This window comes from Eptatretus burgeri, chromosome 8 (genome assembly GCF_056783735.1).
Source record: "Eptatretus burgeri isolate ZD-2024b chromosome 8, Ebu_testis_v1, whole genome shotgun sequence".
Lineage (NCBI taxonomy): Eukaryota > Metazoa > Chordata > Myxini > Myxiniformes > Myxinidae > Eptatretus > Eptatretus burgeri.
In genome coordinates, this window is record NC_140968.1 from 51497589 (window position 1) to 51515088 (window position 17500).

The window sequence follows — 17500 nt, forward strand, 5'->3', positions numbered from 1 at the left end:
ATCAGTCAGGTATGGGAGCATGTGCCAGAACAGCGCGTCGCTGCGTCCACTTTCCGCTGGTACTCCAGGGGCCTCCGTCTGGCCTTCCCCCAGGCAGATGCCAGGCCCATCCCCATCTCCTTGAGATGCTGGTCAACCTGCTGCAACCATGAGGCACGTGGTCGGCCCATTGGCCTCCTCCACTCACGAGACTCCCTCGCTGAGAGAATCTAGTGAGCAGGATCAGCGTCAGGAAAATGAGCCACATGTCCATACAGCCACAACTGACGCTCACGGACCATGCAGGTAACAAATCTCATCCGAGTCTCTCTCAGCAACCGCTCGTTGGACACAAAATCTGACCAGCGATAGCCAAGGATTCTCCGAAAGACCTGGTACCAAAGGAATTAAGTCTCCGTCTCAGATCCTTGGTCAGAGGATTCCAAGGGCCGTCATTCTCCCACTCATGGCAACTTGGTGGGCTCTCTATTTTATCGATGCTCACATCTTTCCTTACTCCTCCACCCCTTTCCAAACCATCCCAGTTCGCACTTGTTCCACTGGAAACCCTCACCTTCTCACCCTGCCAAAATCCAGGCTGGTTGCCCACTTGCATTCATTCCTCATTATTCTTCTGATTGTGGAATTGTGTCCATTTTCTTGTCCTCCACGCTTCACTCTTTCAAATGTGCTGCCCATAACTGTCCCACATGCTCATCCATGAACATACATGGTCTCTTCTATACATGCTGATTCTTTCCAATTCTGTTCCTCTCTGGGTCATTGTTACTCAGTTTTTTTTGTGTCATTTCTCCTCTCCTCATTATGTATGTCCACCCATCCACATACTTTGTTAGTTTGTAAACCACCACTCCACAATTGTGGGGGAATGCATGAACGGCAAGGATAGGTCAACACAAGGTATGAGGGTGATCAATAACGTAACTTTTTTTTATGATGCTTCGACAGCTGAAGGCTGAAGGCATTATTGTTTTTGGGTTGTGTGTCTGTGCATCAGTTATTGGTTTTTTTTTCATTGCTACGCTAACTTGTGAACCATTGCCAGGGATTTCAACCAAACTTGGCACAAATGTTGATTGTTGTATGAAAATGAATGGATTTAATTTTTGGATCAACGGGTCAAATGTCTTCGGTCTTGTTTGTAACCTTTAATCGGAAATGTCTTTTATACCATGATAATTTATGAACTACTGAAGGGATTTCAACAACACTTGGCACAAGTATGGATTGAAATACAAACATGAAATGATTTAATTTTTGGTTCAACAGGTCAAAGGTCATGTGCTTTTTGAAAATAATTTTGCAGACCATAACTTCATAATAGCAGACAAGTTCTGGTGTTCTCTCTCTTCTACTTAAAACTCTCTGGAATGTGACCTTTAATTTTTCATGTGAACTTAAATAGAGATCAAATATAACAGTGGGTTGACATCTAACACTGGTTGATGCATATACAGTACATCGACAATTCATGTCTTTCTAGTTGTTTATGTAATTTGTTTTCAAATATGTGTCAGTGTTTCAAATTACTTGCCTCTCAGGTTGTACAAGAGATCGCTCCTTCAACTGATGCTTTCATTGACCTTACACTTGATGAAGATCGGATGCATCAAGGTGAATTTGTAATACCTGCACCATAATTTAGCAACTGTTTCCTTTTATATGTAAGTAATCAATTGGTTCACAAGGCTTTCAAAGGGAAAACTGCTTAGCTTGATGTAGTGTACAAAATGTTTTAATCAGCATTGCAATGTTCATTCTGTGTTTTTTTTTCACAAAATTAATGACCATGCCTTTTGTGGTTCTTCAGCCTCAAACCAGAGAGAACAAATATGATCTTGATCAATGTTGAATTAATATTTTATTGTCTTTTAATCCTTTTTCTCTCCTTAAAAAAAATATTATTATTATTATTATCTGAGGCTCAGAAGCATTACATACATGTCTCCGATGCAGAACAGGAACAATTGTTGACTTGGTGTCACAGCATGAGCCTCGATCGGTGGGGAATGGGGGTACATACCCCCCACTTATTGGCAGAAGGGGGAACAGCATATTGATTTTGTCCCCCCCCCTCACCCGTGTTTTAAGATGAAAAACAAAAATTACGTGTACTCATAAAGGATTATGAAGCAGCTTTCCTTCCAATTTATTTAATACATTTTGTGAAAAGTTTGAATGAGCAATTAATTACTCAGCAAGTTGAATGTTAGAAGATTCTATGTTTTTTGAGAACATTATTTACTTGAATGCCATATAACCCAAACATAATTAATTATTTTCGGCTGCAGCCACTCCACCGCTTCAAAGCACCCATGGACCAGCACTTGAGAGTGCTAGTTGACAACACTTGAGGGATTGTCCAGTTACATCATCATAATCATCTTCATCATCTTAAAATATGTAATTTGGTGTCTGTTGTTGGTCGATGCAGTTGGCCATTAGTCATCTGATCTCAACAAAACTTGCCCCGGGGACTCAGGGTTGTATAAAACTCGTAATACATAACTCATAAGACAAAGGTTGCGGCAACTTTGTTTGACCCCTCCCCGGGGCCGGGGGTTGGGAAGGGAAGTCAATGTAAGTTCTCTCTGATGTAAGTATGTACTGTGTAGTACCGCTCCCGGTGGGAGAGCCTTCCATCTCAATCTTCCATCTAAATCCTTCCGTATCATTATTATGACAGGCCTTCCATCTCGATCGTTTTCGCCTTAATTTCACATTTTCAGATATTATTCTCAGTCTATTATGTTGCTTTAGAATCGACTGCAAAAGATCCGTGGGAATTCCGATGTTCTATTTGCTTTTTACATGTTGGACAAAGATGCAGCCTGGAGCGTCATTTGCAACATTGATCTGCTGTTCTCACCTCTTTTTTTGTTTTCAGAGTCGAGGCTCGTGGAAGAGCTAGTACTCGTGCACTGAACAGATGAGGATGCAACAAGACAGAAGGAACAATAGAGAGAGGGGGGAAACACCAACAGCAGAGTTGAAGGCCAAGATAGAGGGAGACTTGCAGAGTTAACGGCCAAGATGAAGGAAGAATCTTGCTCACTTAATTGGATGCTTAGGTTATTTGACTGTTGTTCCTATTCTTTTCTTGTTTATGGTGATTTTTTTTTTTTGGTTTCTATTCCCTTATTTTTTGAACAGTGTGATACACAAAATACAATACTTTTTTTTTTGGATACAGATGCCAAGGCTCCTGGAAGAGTGAGAACACTTAACCAATCAGGATGCAACATAACAAAAGGAACAGTAGAGAGATGGGAAATACCAACAGTGGGGTTGAAGGACAAAATAGAGGGGGACTTGGGCAAATGATGGGTATAGTGAGGAATGAGGGATAGTGGAGGATTCATGAGGTGAACAAGATGGATACAGAAGCAAACCCACAAAAAGGAAAAACTGGAAATTTGGAAGGGGTGAGCTTGGGAATCACGCGTGGGGGGACGGGGGGTGCTGATGTGCCGATGGTGCGTGACCTGCAGAAACCAGGGGTGATACGGAAAGATCAAATATCAGAGAGTGCGAGACTGGAAAATATTTGGTATAAGACAGAGGTAGAAGACAAGACAGAGTCTGTGATGGTAAAGTAATAGGCCCATAGACTGAGTGTCATCACAGGAGATTCCATTAATCTTGAAGGCCTTGGTTTCCATAGTGTCAAGCTGAGCAAGTTGTAAGACGGGGCACCAGCCCAGAGGGGAGAACAGTACTTTGTGCTTTGGATGTGGATGAAGGCTTTGTTAGTGGATAGAAGTTTGGGTGTGCCAAGGAAGGACTTTGTGCTATGGAAGATGCCCAGTCAGCAGTTGGCCTTTGAGGCCAACTTTAAAATGTGGTTTGCCCATCAATTGGATATTTAATAAAGTAGATGTGAGGATTTGCAGAGTTATAATATATATATATATATATATATATATATATATATATATATATATATATATATATATATATATATATATATATATATAATATATATATATATATATATATATATATATATATATATATATATATATATATATTTAGACATAGATATAGATTTAGATTTGTCTGGATTGAAAGACATATTTCAAGTCTTTGACCAACTTGTGATTTTGTCAAGGTGAAGAGAGGGAAAAGGCTTCTTTCTGCCTATCTGAAGGATGAGGGATGTTCCGGCAGAGGGTGGAGTTATTAGCCAATAGATCAAGAGGATTTTCCAGTCAGGGAGATCGTTGATGAAGATTAGGAATAGGACTTGTCCCAGAACACTGCCTTGGGGCACTCCAGTCTTAAAAGGGAGAGGAGATGAAAGGATTCCATTGAGAGCCAGATGTTAGCTACTAGAGCAGCGTTTCTCAACCTTTTTACCCTTGAAATAGTTTTCATGTCTCAGTGAACCCCTGCATAAAAATTTTTATATATCATTATTAATATCTATCTCTTTTATATTTTTATCATAGTTCACGTGGTAAATATAATATATATTTTTTTCGGATACCTGGTTTAAGGAAAAAATGACCCCCTTTTGTCAAATTTATTGGCAATGAGACAGACCACGTCATCATTGGTGACATCACGTACAGGCTGTGTGCCGTGTTCAATGACGAGTCGTTATTCCGGGCGTCCATCGTGCTTCGAGTGGGTTACGTCATTACGTACAGGCCGTGTGCCGTGTTCAATGACGAGTCGTTATTCCGGGCGTCCATCGTGCTTCGTGGTTGTTATAATATAACATTCCCTATGGTTGTTATAATTGTAAATAATATAAGAGGTCGAAGCTTCTATTATAATAACCAAGGAGTTTCCAACAATATGCCATACGTGTATAGTAAAATTACGAATATTAAATCAAACAAAAACTACTCAAAAATACATTAGCCTATTTATTACTGTTTCTCGGGGAACCCCCTAGCGACCTCTTGCGGAACCCTAGGGTTCCGGGGAACCCCGGTTGAGAAACACTGTACTAGAGTATAGGAAGTTAGTGAGCCATGTGTTGAGTTGGCCTTGGATGCCATTGGCAGACAGTTTGGAGAGCAAGGTGGGATGCCAGAATGTATCGAAAATTTAAGATATGTCTAGAAAGATGGTCCTGATCTCATGTCTGATATTGAGAGGCCTTCATCCATTGTTGGGAGAATTGGAGCAGCATGTCCAAGGTAGAGTAACCTGGTCTGAATCCAAATTTGTGATCTGAGCTGAGGTCATTTGAAAAAAGGAAGGATTTTTTGTTGACTGTGATGATTAATTCCATGACCTTGTTGATGATTGGAAGTAAGCTAATAGGTTTGTAATTAAGTGGATCAGTTTTTGTACCATTTTATGTAATGCAGTGATGTTGGCTGAGTTTGAAGCTGATTGAAGGTGACCTCGGGGAAATGATAGGGTGAAAATAGCAGCAGAGCATGTTTTTATAATGTGTGAGCTGAAGCCTTCTGGTCCAGTTGAGGGTTGCCAGAAGCTTCTCCAACTTCTCAGGTGCAAAAGATAGTGTCCCAGAGCAGCTGGGTGTGACTGAATAGGGTTGGGTACAGAGAGCGAGAGTTGGGAACACAAGATTTGGAAGCAAACACAGAATTGAGGCTTTCGGCCTTCCCACATACGGAGTCAGCTCTGGTGCCATTTAAAAAGAAGGAAGGAATAGGCAGCGGGTGTTTCGAGTGGTAATAACTTGAGAAAATCTGGAAAAGGACAAAGCTGTTCATTGCTGTTGTTTATATCAAAAAATTAAACAAGAAACTATACAATGAGAAACACTAAATTGAGTTTATAATAGTTCTTGCATTAACAAACTTTTCTTTATTTTTCTTATCTTCAGGAAATGCTGCACGAAGAGCCCCGACTGCTCGTAACCAACTCCCTGCCTCTTCTCGCGGACATCCTCCATTACTTCCACATGGCTCACAAGTTTCGCCCAATCGTGGCCCTGTCTCTTCAACCCAAGGAGTTCGTTCTGTTCAGCTTGCATCTGGAGGTTCTCATCTTCCACCACCTGTCCCTGCTCATCCGCCACCTCCTCCACAACCAGTTCATCTCGCTCCTCCTGCTCCACCACCTCCTCCCTCTCTTGTTGAATCAGATGTGATATCAACACTGCGCACTACTCGCTTTCCTAATGCCATATCGAATGTCAGAATGCCTCGCGTCTCTCAACCTTCTCATGCTGCTCGTATTACCCAGCCTTCCTCAGTCTTTCCTCTGACTCGAGGACCACCTGCACTTCTCAATGTCACAAACTCAGCGCAGTTACGACCTATGATGACCCATTCTGTATCTGTGGTATCGGTTCCCTCCACCAACAGTACCTCACCTCGAAACATCCCTGAATTTTCCTCTCGTCCTGCTCAGTCTAACATATCCTCTTACCGACGCATTGCACCTTCACAGAGTGTGGTTTGTCCCAAACAGATGTCGCTTGGTAGCAACAACTTTGTGAGACCAAATTTCCAACCTGCAATGCCTCGCCACCCCCCTCCATCCTACATGGGCGTGTCACAGACAGTGACAGGCATTGCACCAGTGACTCATGGGGCATCACTCATTGATACGCTTCCTGTAAGGATGCAGTATGAGCAACGAGGAAGCTCTACCCAAACAGCAGGAATGAGAGGTGAGGCCTTTTTATGATTAATCTTAAAAAAAATTGTTCATGTGAACAAAATACATTAAGCCTATTGAGTGGAAAGATGATTTACTTCATGTTGAAAGCATTTACCTGAGGAGGAAAGATGAAGTAGAAGAAGCTCCTGCGACACAATGTCTCTTTATTTTGGGTGAACCTCCATGTTCATTGGAGATCAGAAGAAGGCAATTTAGCCAAGGCAATTACGGGTTTAAAGTATACATCTTCATTTCTGTAAGGGGTCACGATTCATGGACCAAGCTTTGACGTTTTCTTTTCTCAAAGTTTTGTGCCAAGGGCTCTCTTCAGGATCATCACTAAGGGGGGGCGGGGGGGGTGGGGGGAGGGCGGTTGGGACGGTGGGGAGAATGATGCCCCACCAGACGTTGCTATACACTATGGGAGGGAGGGGTGCTTGGACTCGGAGGGGGTGAGGGGGAGAGAGAGACAGAGAGCGAGAGAGAAATAGAGACAGCGAGAGAGAAATAGAGACAGCGAGAGAGCGAGAGAGAGAGAGAGAGAGAGAGAGAGAGAGAGAGAGAGAGAGAGAGAGAGAGAGAGAGAGAGAGAGAGAGAGAGAGAGAGAGGTGGGGGATGGAGGAGGGAAGAGAAAAAAAAAGAGAGAATGGTGAGGGGTGGAGGTTGCATTAGCAAAGAGAATGATAAGTTATGCTTAATGACCGAACACAAAAAACCTTATGTTACAACAGCTGTACACACAACGACACAACAGAGTTTGTAAAGTAATCCGCTGTCAAATCTGCAAAAACTTTAACATCCCTGTTCCAGAAAATTTGTGGAAAGATGAACCAAAATGAATTGCTGAAAACATGGAAGTACTGCTCACATATGACCTAATGATTCCATCAAGCATGAACATAAAAAACAAGCAGTCATAGCCTGGTACTTACGAAATCGTCAACTTGACCTCTGACCTTGTCTAATAAAAGCTGTCTCTCGAGAAGGTAGCGACGCAAACCAGAAGTTTCTACGATGATTCTGTACCAAACCATCAAAAATCGAATGTTTGACCTCACTGTGACTTTTGACCTTTGACCGATTTTGACCAAAATCTAATCAGCACGAGCCATCACCCTCCTGAATCACGTGGTGTAATTTGACATTGGTAGCTTCTTCCGTTCTTGAATTATCGTGCCTACAAACAAACACACAAACAAACACACAAACAAACACACAAACAAACACACAAACAAACACACAAACAGAGGACGGAAGTCATCAACATACTTACGAAATCTTTAGATTTCGTAAGTAACAAAGCATTGCAACCAGATATCATAATTGGGTACAAAAAAGAGAAGGCATTGCTAATTGAGGTGTAAATACCAGTGATTTTGGAATAAATAATGCAGAAATCAAAAAAAATGACCAACGACAAAGACCTCAAGAATGAAGTGAAATGATCCTGGAAGTTGGAGAATGCTAAAGTTGTACCAATGATAGTTAGAGTGATGGGAATGATGACGAAGAATTTTGAAGATGATTGGTTTCACCTGTGCTAATTTACAGTTGCTATTATAAGCGGGGTGAGCACAAAAAGATTAATGTCCTTGAGTGGCCCAGTCAGAGCCCCGACTAAAATCAAATCGAAATCTGTGGCATGACTTGAAGATTGCTGTCCATCAATACTCCCCATGCAACTTGACTGAGCTTGAACAGTTTTGTACAGAAGGATGGGCAAATATTGCCCAATGAAGGTGTGAAAAGTTGGTAGAGACCTATCCCAACAGACTCACAGCTCTATTTGCTGTCAAAGATGCTTCCACCAAGTCAAGGGGGTGGACACGTATTATATCCAACCAAGATATTTTACTTTTGTATTTTTAATAAATTTTCTGAAATTTGGAGAATTTGTTTCTTACTTGGAAGTTGTGGGTTACAATGTGCAAATAAAGGTGGAAAATGTCTGTATTAATGCAATATAATTCCAGGATATAAGGCAACAAAAGGTGAAAATTTTGAAAGGGGGTGAAGATGTTCAATAGGCATTATAGGTGTATATATTTTTTTATGTATGTACATGACATGGCCAAAAGGATGTGGACACCTGCTTGTCCTACATCTCATTCCAAAATCATGGGCATTAATATGGAGTTGGTCCAAACCCTTTGCTGCTATAACAGCCTCACTCTTTTGGCAAGGCTTTTCACTAAATGTTGGAACATTGCTGGGAGGATTTGCTTCCATTCAGCCACAAGAGCATTAGTGAGGTCGGGCACTGATCTTGGGCGATTGAGTCTGGCTCCCAGTCGGCGTTCCAATTCATCCCGAAGGTGTTCGATGTAGTTGAGGTCAGGGCTCTGTGCAGGCCAGTCAAGCTCTGAAAGCTTGTGCATGTGGGCATTGCCATGCTGAAACAGGAAAGGGTTTTCCCCAAACTCTTGCCACAAAGTTGGAAGCACAGATTCGTCAATAATGTAATTGCACAGAATCGTCAAGAAGCACAGAATCGTCAAGAAGCACAGAATCGTCAAGAAGCACAGAATCGTCAAGAAGCATTAAGACTTCCCTTCACTGTAACTAAGGGGCCGAGCCCGAACCATAAAAAAACAGCCTCAGACCATTATTCCTCCTCCACCAAACTTTACAGTTGGCACTATGCAATCGGGCAGGTGGCGTTCTCCTGGAATCCGCCAAACCCAGATTCGTCCGTCAGACTGCCAGTTGGTGAAGCATGATTCAGCACTCCAGAGAATGCGTTTCCCCTGCTCCAGAGTCCAATGGTGGTGAGCTTTACACCAATCCAGCCGACGCTTGGCATTGCGCATGGTGATCTTCGGCTTGTGTGTGGCTGCTCAGCCATGCAAACCCATTACATGAAGCTCTCAACAAACAGTGCTTGTGCTGATATTGCTTCCAGAGGCAGTTTGGAACTCGATAGTGAGTGTTGCAACCGACGACAGACGATTTTTCCATGCGATGCGCTTAAACACATGCAGTCCCGTTCTGTGAGCTTGTGTGGCCTATCACTTCGGGCTGAGCTGCTGTTGCTCCGAGACGTTTCCACTTCACAGTAACAGCACTTACAGTTGACCAGGGCAGCTCTTGAAGGGCAGAAATTTGATGAATTGACTTGTTGGAAAGGTAACATCCAATGACAGTGCCACGTAGAAAGTCACTGAGCTCTTCAGTACAGCCCATTCCACAACCAATGTTTCTCTGTGGAGATTGCATGGCTGTGTGCTTGATTTTATACAACTGTCAGCAATGGGTGTGCTTGAAATATCCGAACCCACAAATAAGAAGGGGTGTCCACTTAGTTTTAGCCATGTTGTGTATATGTGTACATATACATGTATGTATGTGTATATATATATATATATATATATATATATATATATATATATATATGTATATGCATATATGTACAGTCATGCGCCACTTAACGACGGGGTTACGTTCTGAGAAACGCGTCGTTAAGCGACGTCGTCATTGTGTGAACATCATTTTTTTTTTCGTTTTCGAACATCGTACTTTCACAAAACTACACACCTAGGCTATATGGTATAGCCTATTGCTCCTCGGATACAAACCTGTACAGCATGTTACTGTACTGAATACTGTCGGCAATTGTAACACACATCCAAGAGAGACGGAAGACGCGTTAGTTTTACCTTTGTGCTGTTCATGACGGCCATCGGTGTTGTTAGCAGCAGCTTACAATCTCCTCTCGCATCAATTATAGAAAGATGAATAAATAGCGTTTGGATTTTATGAATACGTAATCATTGCATCGATGTTATAATTTATAAATGAAGAAACGAGCTCCTGTCAATTGTGATATATATTTTCGGAACATTCCAATTTTTTTAACAACATGAAAAGGTTCACGAAAAAGAAATTTGTGTTTTAATTTCGACTGTAACAACGATTTATTCGCGGAATTCTTCAATTCAAAGGTAATTTACTTGCTAGAAGGTAAACGTGCAAACATTGGTTCAGTTTGAAAGCCGATTTCCTTGAATCCCGATTCAGCACGACCCTGCTTTTTTCGCGATGGCATTTTATGGACCTCATCGATCGCATTATAACATGGCCACACTGTCGTTTATTATTGTTATGAAGTATTATGTACTGTACAGCGTACATAATTGCATGTGCTATTTTTATACGACTGGCAGCACGACGTCGGCAACATCACTCTGCGATAGGAATTTTTCAGCGACATTTTTTTTTCTTCAGAGCGGTCAGATCCGTCGTATATGCGATCCGTCGTTGCCCGGAACGTCGTTAAGCGGCGCATGACTGTATATGCATATATGTATATGCACATATATATATATATATATAAATATATATATGTATATGCACATATATACATATATATATATATATATATATATATGCACATATATATATATATATATATATATATATGCACATATATATATATATATGCACATATATACATATATATATATATATATATATATATATATATATATATATATATATATATATATATATATATATATATATATATATATATATAAATATATATATATATATATATATATAAATATATATATATATATATATATATATATATATATATATATATATATATATATATATATATATATATATATATATATATATATATATATATATATATATATAAATATATATATATATATATATATATATATATATATATATATATATATATATATATATATGTATATATATGTATATATATATATGTATATATATATATATATATATATATAAATATATATATGTATATGCACATATATACATATATATATATATATATATATATATATATATATATATATATATATATATATGGAGTGTTTAAAAAGTATCCAACCTTAATTTTTCGTGCGTAAACAATGAAGCTAGGGAGGCATGGTTTGGTGCACGTATGTTGGTGATCCTAATCCGTATGCGTGAATAATTTCCCGCCTGCAGAAGCTGTCAGTCGCCGACAGACCGCCGATGAGTGAGGAAGTGAAAGTGATCGCCATCGGATTTTCGTTTTTGACAAAATGACGGATCACTGTGGTCTCATTCCCTGGGTGCCCGTGCCCAATGGACTGCCCACACGGCTAATGGCGCCCCGGCCCCCGCATCATGCGGGCGCACCTGTGCCCACTATGCTATCCCGGCCCCCATGGGCCCTTGGCCTACCACGGCCGACTAGCCCGGTGCCCGGGGTACCCACTCAGCGATACTCACCTTTCGCAGCCACGCTCCCAGCCCGTCAACAGGGCTCCTGCACCCCCCAAGCGGGTTTCGAGCCTACGTTCCCACCAACAACAAAACGACCTCCATTTTCCAATTTGTCTAACCCACTAACTCACTTTATCCTGACCCCAGGGTCCCTTGGGCGGGAGTCACTCCTCCCCCCAATCACTCATCGCACCATGCATTCCCCATTCGCTCTATTCATACAGACCCGCTGGCCTCACTCACTCACCAAGCACATGTTTCCACGTCACACTTCTTCAACACACACCGCTGAATTCTGCCATCCTTCTCACTAAATCCCCTAACTAACTCGTGCTCCCACGTCGTCCCTTAAACTACAGCACGTTCCATTCAATACTACGTTGCTAAGCTACGTCCCCACTACACACTCAAAGTCTGTCACTGTCTCCAAAATGTCATTTTTCCCATCCTAAATCTGACTACAATCCCTCTAACTAATCCATTCCATGGGCTCCATGAGGACTTACCCCTGCCCCATGAAGCCGGTCTAACTCACACTAACTCATCCCCCTAACTAGTGTCATCCTGTGCCCAGTCAGCGGGGTCTTCTACCCCTTGCCCGGGAATCTTGTTCACCCAAAAGCGAGGCTTGCTTTTTTTTTTTTTCTCGCGTAGCACTAGCGTGGCAATTCACAACCTGCGTACCAGCATGGCAATTCACAGCCGCGCACCTTTGGCGTGATGTCATGGCAGCTGTCCGCGTCCCTCCTCCCTCTTGGACGGCACCATCCGGCAGGGATTCACCCTCCTGCCGGATTCCAACCATACACGCAGTCATGACGTCACCCTGCGCATAAAAAAAACACAAGCCTCGCGTCTCGAGGGGTTCCCCACACGAACACATGTGCTCTGCCCGTCCGTGACCTGCGTCGTGCGCTCTGCAAACAGAACACACTGCGCAGGCCACATAGAGCTTCACACACACACCCGCGTGGAGAACCCATCCGGTCTAAATCCGTATCCTGCCTACCTTTTGTCTGTCCGCGGGATCGGCAACATTCACCGCTGGCGTTTCCGGACTAGGTTTCACTCCCGCAAGCACGCACGTGGCGGCCTCGTGCGTTGCACGGCCCGAACCTCGCACTCGTTGCCGTGTAAACCCGGCACGATGCTCAAAATAGCTACGGCCGCTACACGGCCTTTGTCTTTCACCTGTCGCCGTCGTTGTTGCCATTCGACCCACGCACACCTGCGTGTTACGACGCTCACACACCACTCCATTACATTCACACTCGGAGACGCGGCTGCGTGCTCCCGCATGCCGACCGTCATCTCCCTTACATACCGCTCTCTCACACACACACACACGGTCATTCTTGCACTCGGCCGTTCACTTGCACATGCGGTGACATTCACACGCGGTGCCTCATCCACACATGGCGTGCTGGGAAGCACGCACCCCGGCACACTCGCAACCACACCACTCACACACGGGGGCGCACTCACACCTTTCACCACACACACCGGGACAATCACGGTGGGGATTAGTGCCACCAAAAGGGGTTCCGGGGCCTCTATACCCCCCAAGCTCCACGTGCACCTGTCCACAGCACTCGTCCCCTCGAACTCGCTTGACACGACCGAACCCACCTGGTCGTGACTCGCTTCAAGGGAGAACAGCGTCTCCCTCCGTTCCCGAAGGAGGCCATCCAGCTGCTTGCACCGGGCCTCCAAACAGTCCGCCAGCTCGCCCCCATTAAGCCTCACTAACTGTGTGTGTGTGTGTGTGTGTGTGTGTGTGTGTGTGTGTGTGTGTGTGTGTGTGTGTGTGTGTGTGTGTGTGTGTGTGTGTGTGTGTGTGTGTGTGTGTGTTCTGTCGCTTTAACCCCGTCTTTATCATGCAGTCTCTCCTCTATTTTTTCTGTCTCCCGCGTCTCTATACATTTTCTCTCCTTGTTCCTTATTTCTGTCCATCTGAGTCGTTATTCCTCTCTGAGCCCCATTAGCTGTTCGTTCTCCCTCCAGAGCTTCTCAATCTCCGCTGACTCCAATCTTGCTCTCCGTTTTAGTTGTTCAATTTCAAACTCACATTGTTCTTGTTTTCTACCCCACAGTTTCTCCTGCTCTTCATTTCCAATCTCATCGTTTCTTTCAATTGGCTCATTTCCTTCCTGTGTTTCATTTGCTGTTCTCTCACAACTCTTCCTTGTTTCCTCTCCTGTCCTTCCTTCTCCAGTTTCATGGTTTGCTTAATTTGGTTAATCTCCTTTTTGTGTTTCATTTGCTGCTGTCTCATTACTCTTCCTTGTTTCCTCTCCTGTCCTTCCTTCTTCAGTTTCGTGGTTTTCTTAATTTGGTTAATTTCCGCTTTGTGTTTCATTCGCTGTTCTTTGTCTATCTCCTCGCACTCCAGCCTCGCCTATTCTTTCAATTGGTCAATCTCAAATTCATGTTCTTTTTGTTTTCTATCCCATTGTTCCTCTCGTTCTTCCCTCTCCAATGTCGTTGTCTCCCTCAATTGTCTGATTTATTCTTCCTGCTTCATTCGTTCTTCTTTGTGTCTTTTATTCCACTGTCTTTCTTGTTCCTCATTCTGCAATCTCGTTATTTCCTTCAATTGGCCGATTTGTACAGTGTGGTTCCTTAACGTTTCATTCTCTGCTGTCGTTCTTTCTTCTCTCAACATCTTCACTTCGTTTTGTAATTCCCTCTCTCTGTTTTGGTGTTTCTGTAACTCGGAAGTTTTCTTTTCAAATTATTTTCTCTTCTCGGCACATTCCGACCTTGCTTTGGCTTCCAACTGTTCTTCCGGCTTGCCCTTGTGGTTTTCTACCCGTCTTCCCAGTTCCTCTGTCTCTGTATTTACCTCCAGTCCCAGCTTATCAACTCTCTTCGTCATGTCTTGAAGTCTTTTCTCACACTCCACCGTTACGACCTTCAATCCCTCCTTTGTCTCCTCCTGGCTTTCTTTTAATTTTTCGATTGCCTTCGTTGTCTCGTGTCTCGTCTTACACGTTTCGGTCTCCCCGTTTCATTTTTCCCCCTGTCACCGTTAATGTTTCCGTCGTTGTTACCTCCACGTGTCTCGCCCAACGCGTCTCCCGAATTATTTTGCCCTCGCCCGCCTCCATTGCGGGCCTGACAGCCGTTGCACTCCCCCTCAGCTCGTTCGCCCCAGCACGTGGCGCCGCCATTATGCCCGCCTGCAGGCATCGCCCCACGCGCTGCATCTCACCCCGCATCTCTTTCATTTCTTCTTTCATTCCGTTTTTTATTTCATTTCTGTTTGTATCCATCTTTCCGCTCATGCCTTTTATTTCATTTTTCATTTGTTGTGCATTCGTTTTCATTTCGTTTCCCATTCGCTGCATGGTCGCGTTTACTCCCGCCAGCAAGGCGCATAGCTGGGCCATGTCGGGTACACTTGGCTGAGCCGATTCGGCAAGGATCGGGCGGTTTTGGCGGAGAGGGGGAGGGGAGGTGTCATACACCGTGGCCGCCGCCGCGCCCATTTCGGGCTCTAGGTTCAGTTGGGGGGGGGGGAATTGTTCCTGCATCACAATGGGAATGTCCTGCACGGGGATTTCATCCTGGACCATAGATTTTACACATTCTAAATCCATATCTACCCCCGGCTTCCGCCCGCCTTGAGACTCCATCTTATTTCACGTACGCGATTAATTTAGCTTTGCTCGTAATTTAGGGGGAACAGGGGGGGGGGTCGCCTCGCACACCCCTGGTCCGATCCCCGTGAATTTAGCCTGGAGACGGGAGAGTTTGTTTCCCGCTCGCTGGCACCAGTGTTACAAATTCGCGCCCGCCAGCGTGCGATCAGCCGCGTAACTCAAATCGCGACTGCGTCGCCCACCGGACGGACAATTCAGACGTGACCCTCCTGGGACTACCACCAGAAACCAGTCACGGGTGGGGGTTTAACCCCACCACCACCCAGTCCGCAGTCGACCTGCGCGAAATAGGGTGAATTGCCGAATGTCGATATACCTAAGTACCCGCGCGGGTAATCTGCCGAGGGATGGGACCACGCCACAGGCTGACTCCGGACACGAACCACTTAAGCGGTTTGTTCCGTATTACAGGGATAACCGAGCGGAGTTATCGTCGGCCTTGACGGTTCCGATTAATTACTGGGTGTTTTAATACCCACTTTTAATCCCTTACGTGATGCAAGATGGAGATTCAACAAAGGAAAGGATGCAGCGAGACAGGGAACATTTGGACAAGCACACTTTATTACACACACACAGACAAGCACGTATTCACAGCCATACAGTGAAGCACATATAAAAGCAAGGACACAATGCAGAGCGACAACCGAATATAATTATTACAACACTTAAACTGTTCTACTTTTCAAGACTGGCGCCACACACACACACATTTACACAAAACCCAAAAGAAATGGAAGTCGTGACTTCCCTGAGTGCGTCGAGTCCTTGGCGACCGTAACTCCGAGTCCCTCCGGCGTGGTCCGCGAGCTCGTGCCGCGCGTCGCTCGTGTGGTCCGCTCAACAGCTCGGACGAACGAACAGAACCTCCGACCAGGGACGATCACCACAACTCTCCACAATTCCCCTTCACGGACAAGGGAACAGGAAAGGGAACGACGTTCTCGTCGACCTTCACGTCCACACCTTTTTGTCAATCGCTTGAACGAACCAAGAGCCTCCTCACACTCAACCGGGACAAGGGAACAACCAACCAACCATGACTCTCCACGCCCACCCTTTTGTAGGGGCCGGCTCCGCCCCGTTGCCCCGCCCCATTTCTGTCTCCACCTCCCTTCGAGGCGTTTCCAGAAAGCTCTCGAAGGGGAGCATGCCCCCACTCCGACCGCCTCACGCCGTGCATCCACCAATCGGGAGCGAGCTGCCGTACCCCTCCCCTTCACACCAAGCATGGTGGGGGGGATTCAGGTGGAAGCATCAGGCGGGGAAATTAGGCGGGAAAACCCCTTAGGCGTTGTTGGTTTTTGTTCTTGCACGCGCCCGCACGGTGCTCGTTGAATGGCAAGTGGCGAAGATGTGGTAGCGTAATTGTGGAAGGTGGCGTCGTGTAGTGAATGGCATGATCGTGAGATATTGGTTGTGGCGATGTTCGTTGTTGTTCTTGCACCAAATTAACAATAGCCAAAGAAAAACGGCGAACTGAAGCGTCGTAGCCCGAATGTATCACATATATTCCCTCTATACAACGGGTTTGGGCAAACTACACATGAACTTACCGATTTATCTCACTTGAGGACCCTTTATGGTGTAATGCGAATTTCCACAACCGTAACAATATATATATATATATATATATATATATATATATATATATATATATATATATATATGTATATATATATATATATATATACATATACATATATATATATATATATATATATATATATATATATATATATATATATATATATATATATATATATGGTTACGCGTCTGGTTTTGTCAGAGACCGAGCGGAGTGTACTCGTCTGTAACCATTTTCGTCTTTATATCCAAATCGAGCGAATCGTTCCTCGACGTGGCATGAACCAATTCAAAACGGAAACTTCATACGAATCAGCCAGATTTATTGGGGACATCAGGAAACACGACACAAGCTAAACATTCATGACAATGTTTTATTTAATCTATAACCCGTTCTTAACTTGGGAGATACGGGTTT

At 43.8% G+C, this 17500-nt stretch overlaps 1 protein-coding gene across 6 annotated transcripts in view; it reads left to right on the forward strand.

Moving 5' to 3' along the window:
* The window catches only part of LOC147021727 (uncharacterized), a 236041-nt gene that overhangs the window by 197076 nt on the left and 21465 nt on the right, over window positions 1-17500 (forward strand). For all 6 annotated transcript variants that reach the window (XM_085892001.1, XM_085892003.1, XM_085892000.1 and 3 more), the window contains 2 exons: window positions 1542-1614; window positions 5810-6601. In XM_085892001.1, the coding sequence (XP_085748127.1) occupies window positions 1542-1614; window positions 5810-6601 (865 nt within the window). The remainder of the gene's footprint in view (window positions 1-1541; window positions 1615-5809; window positions 6602-17500) is intronic.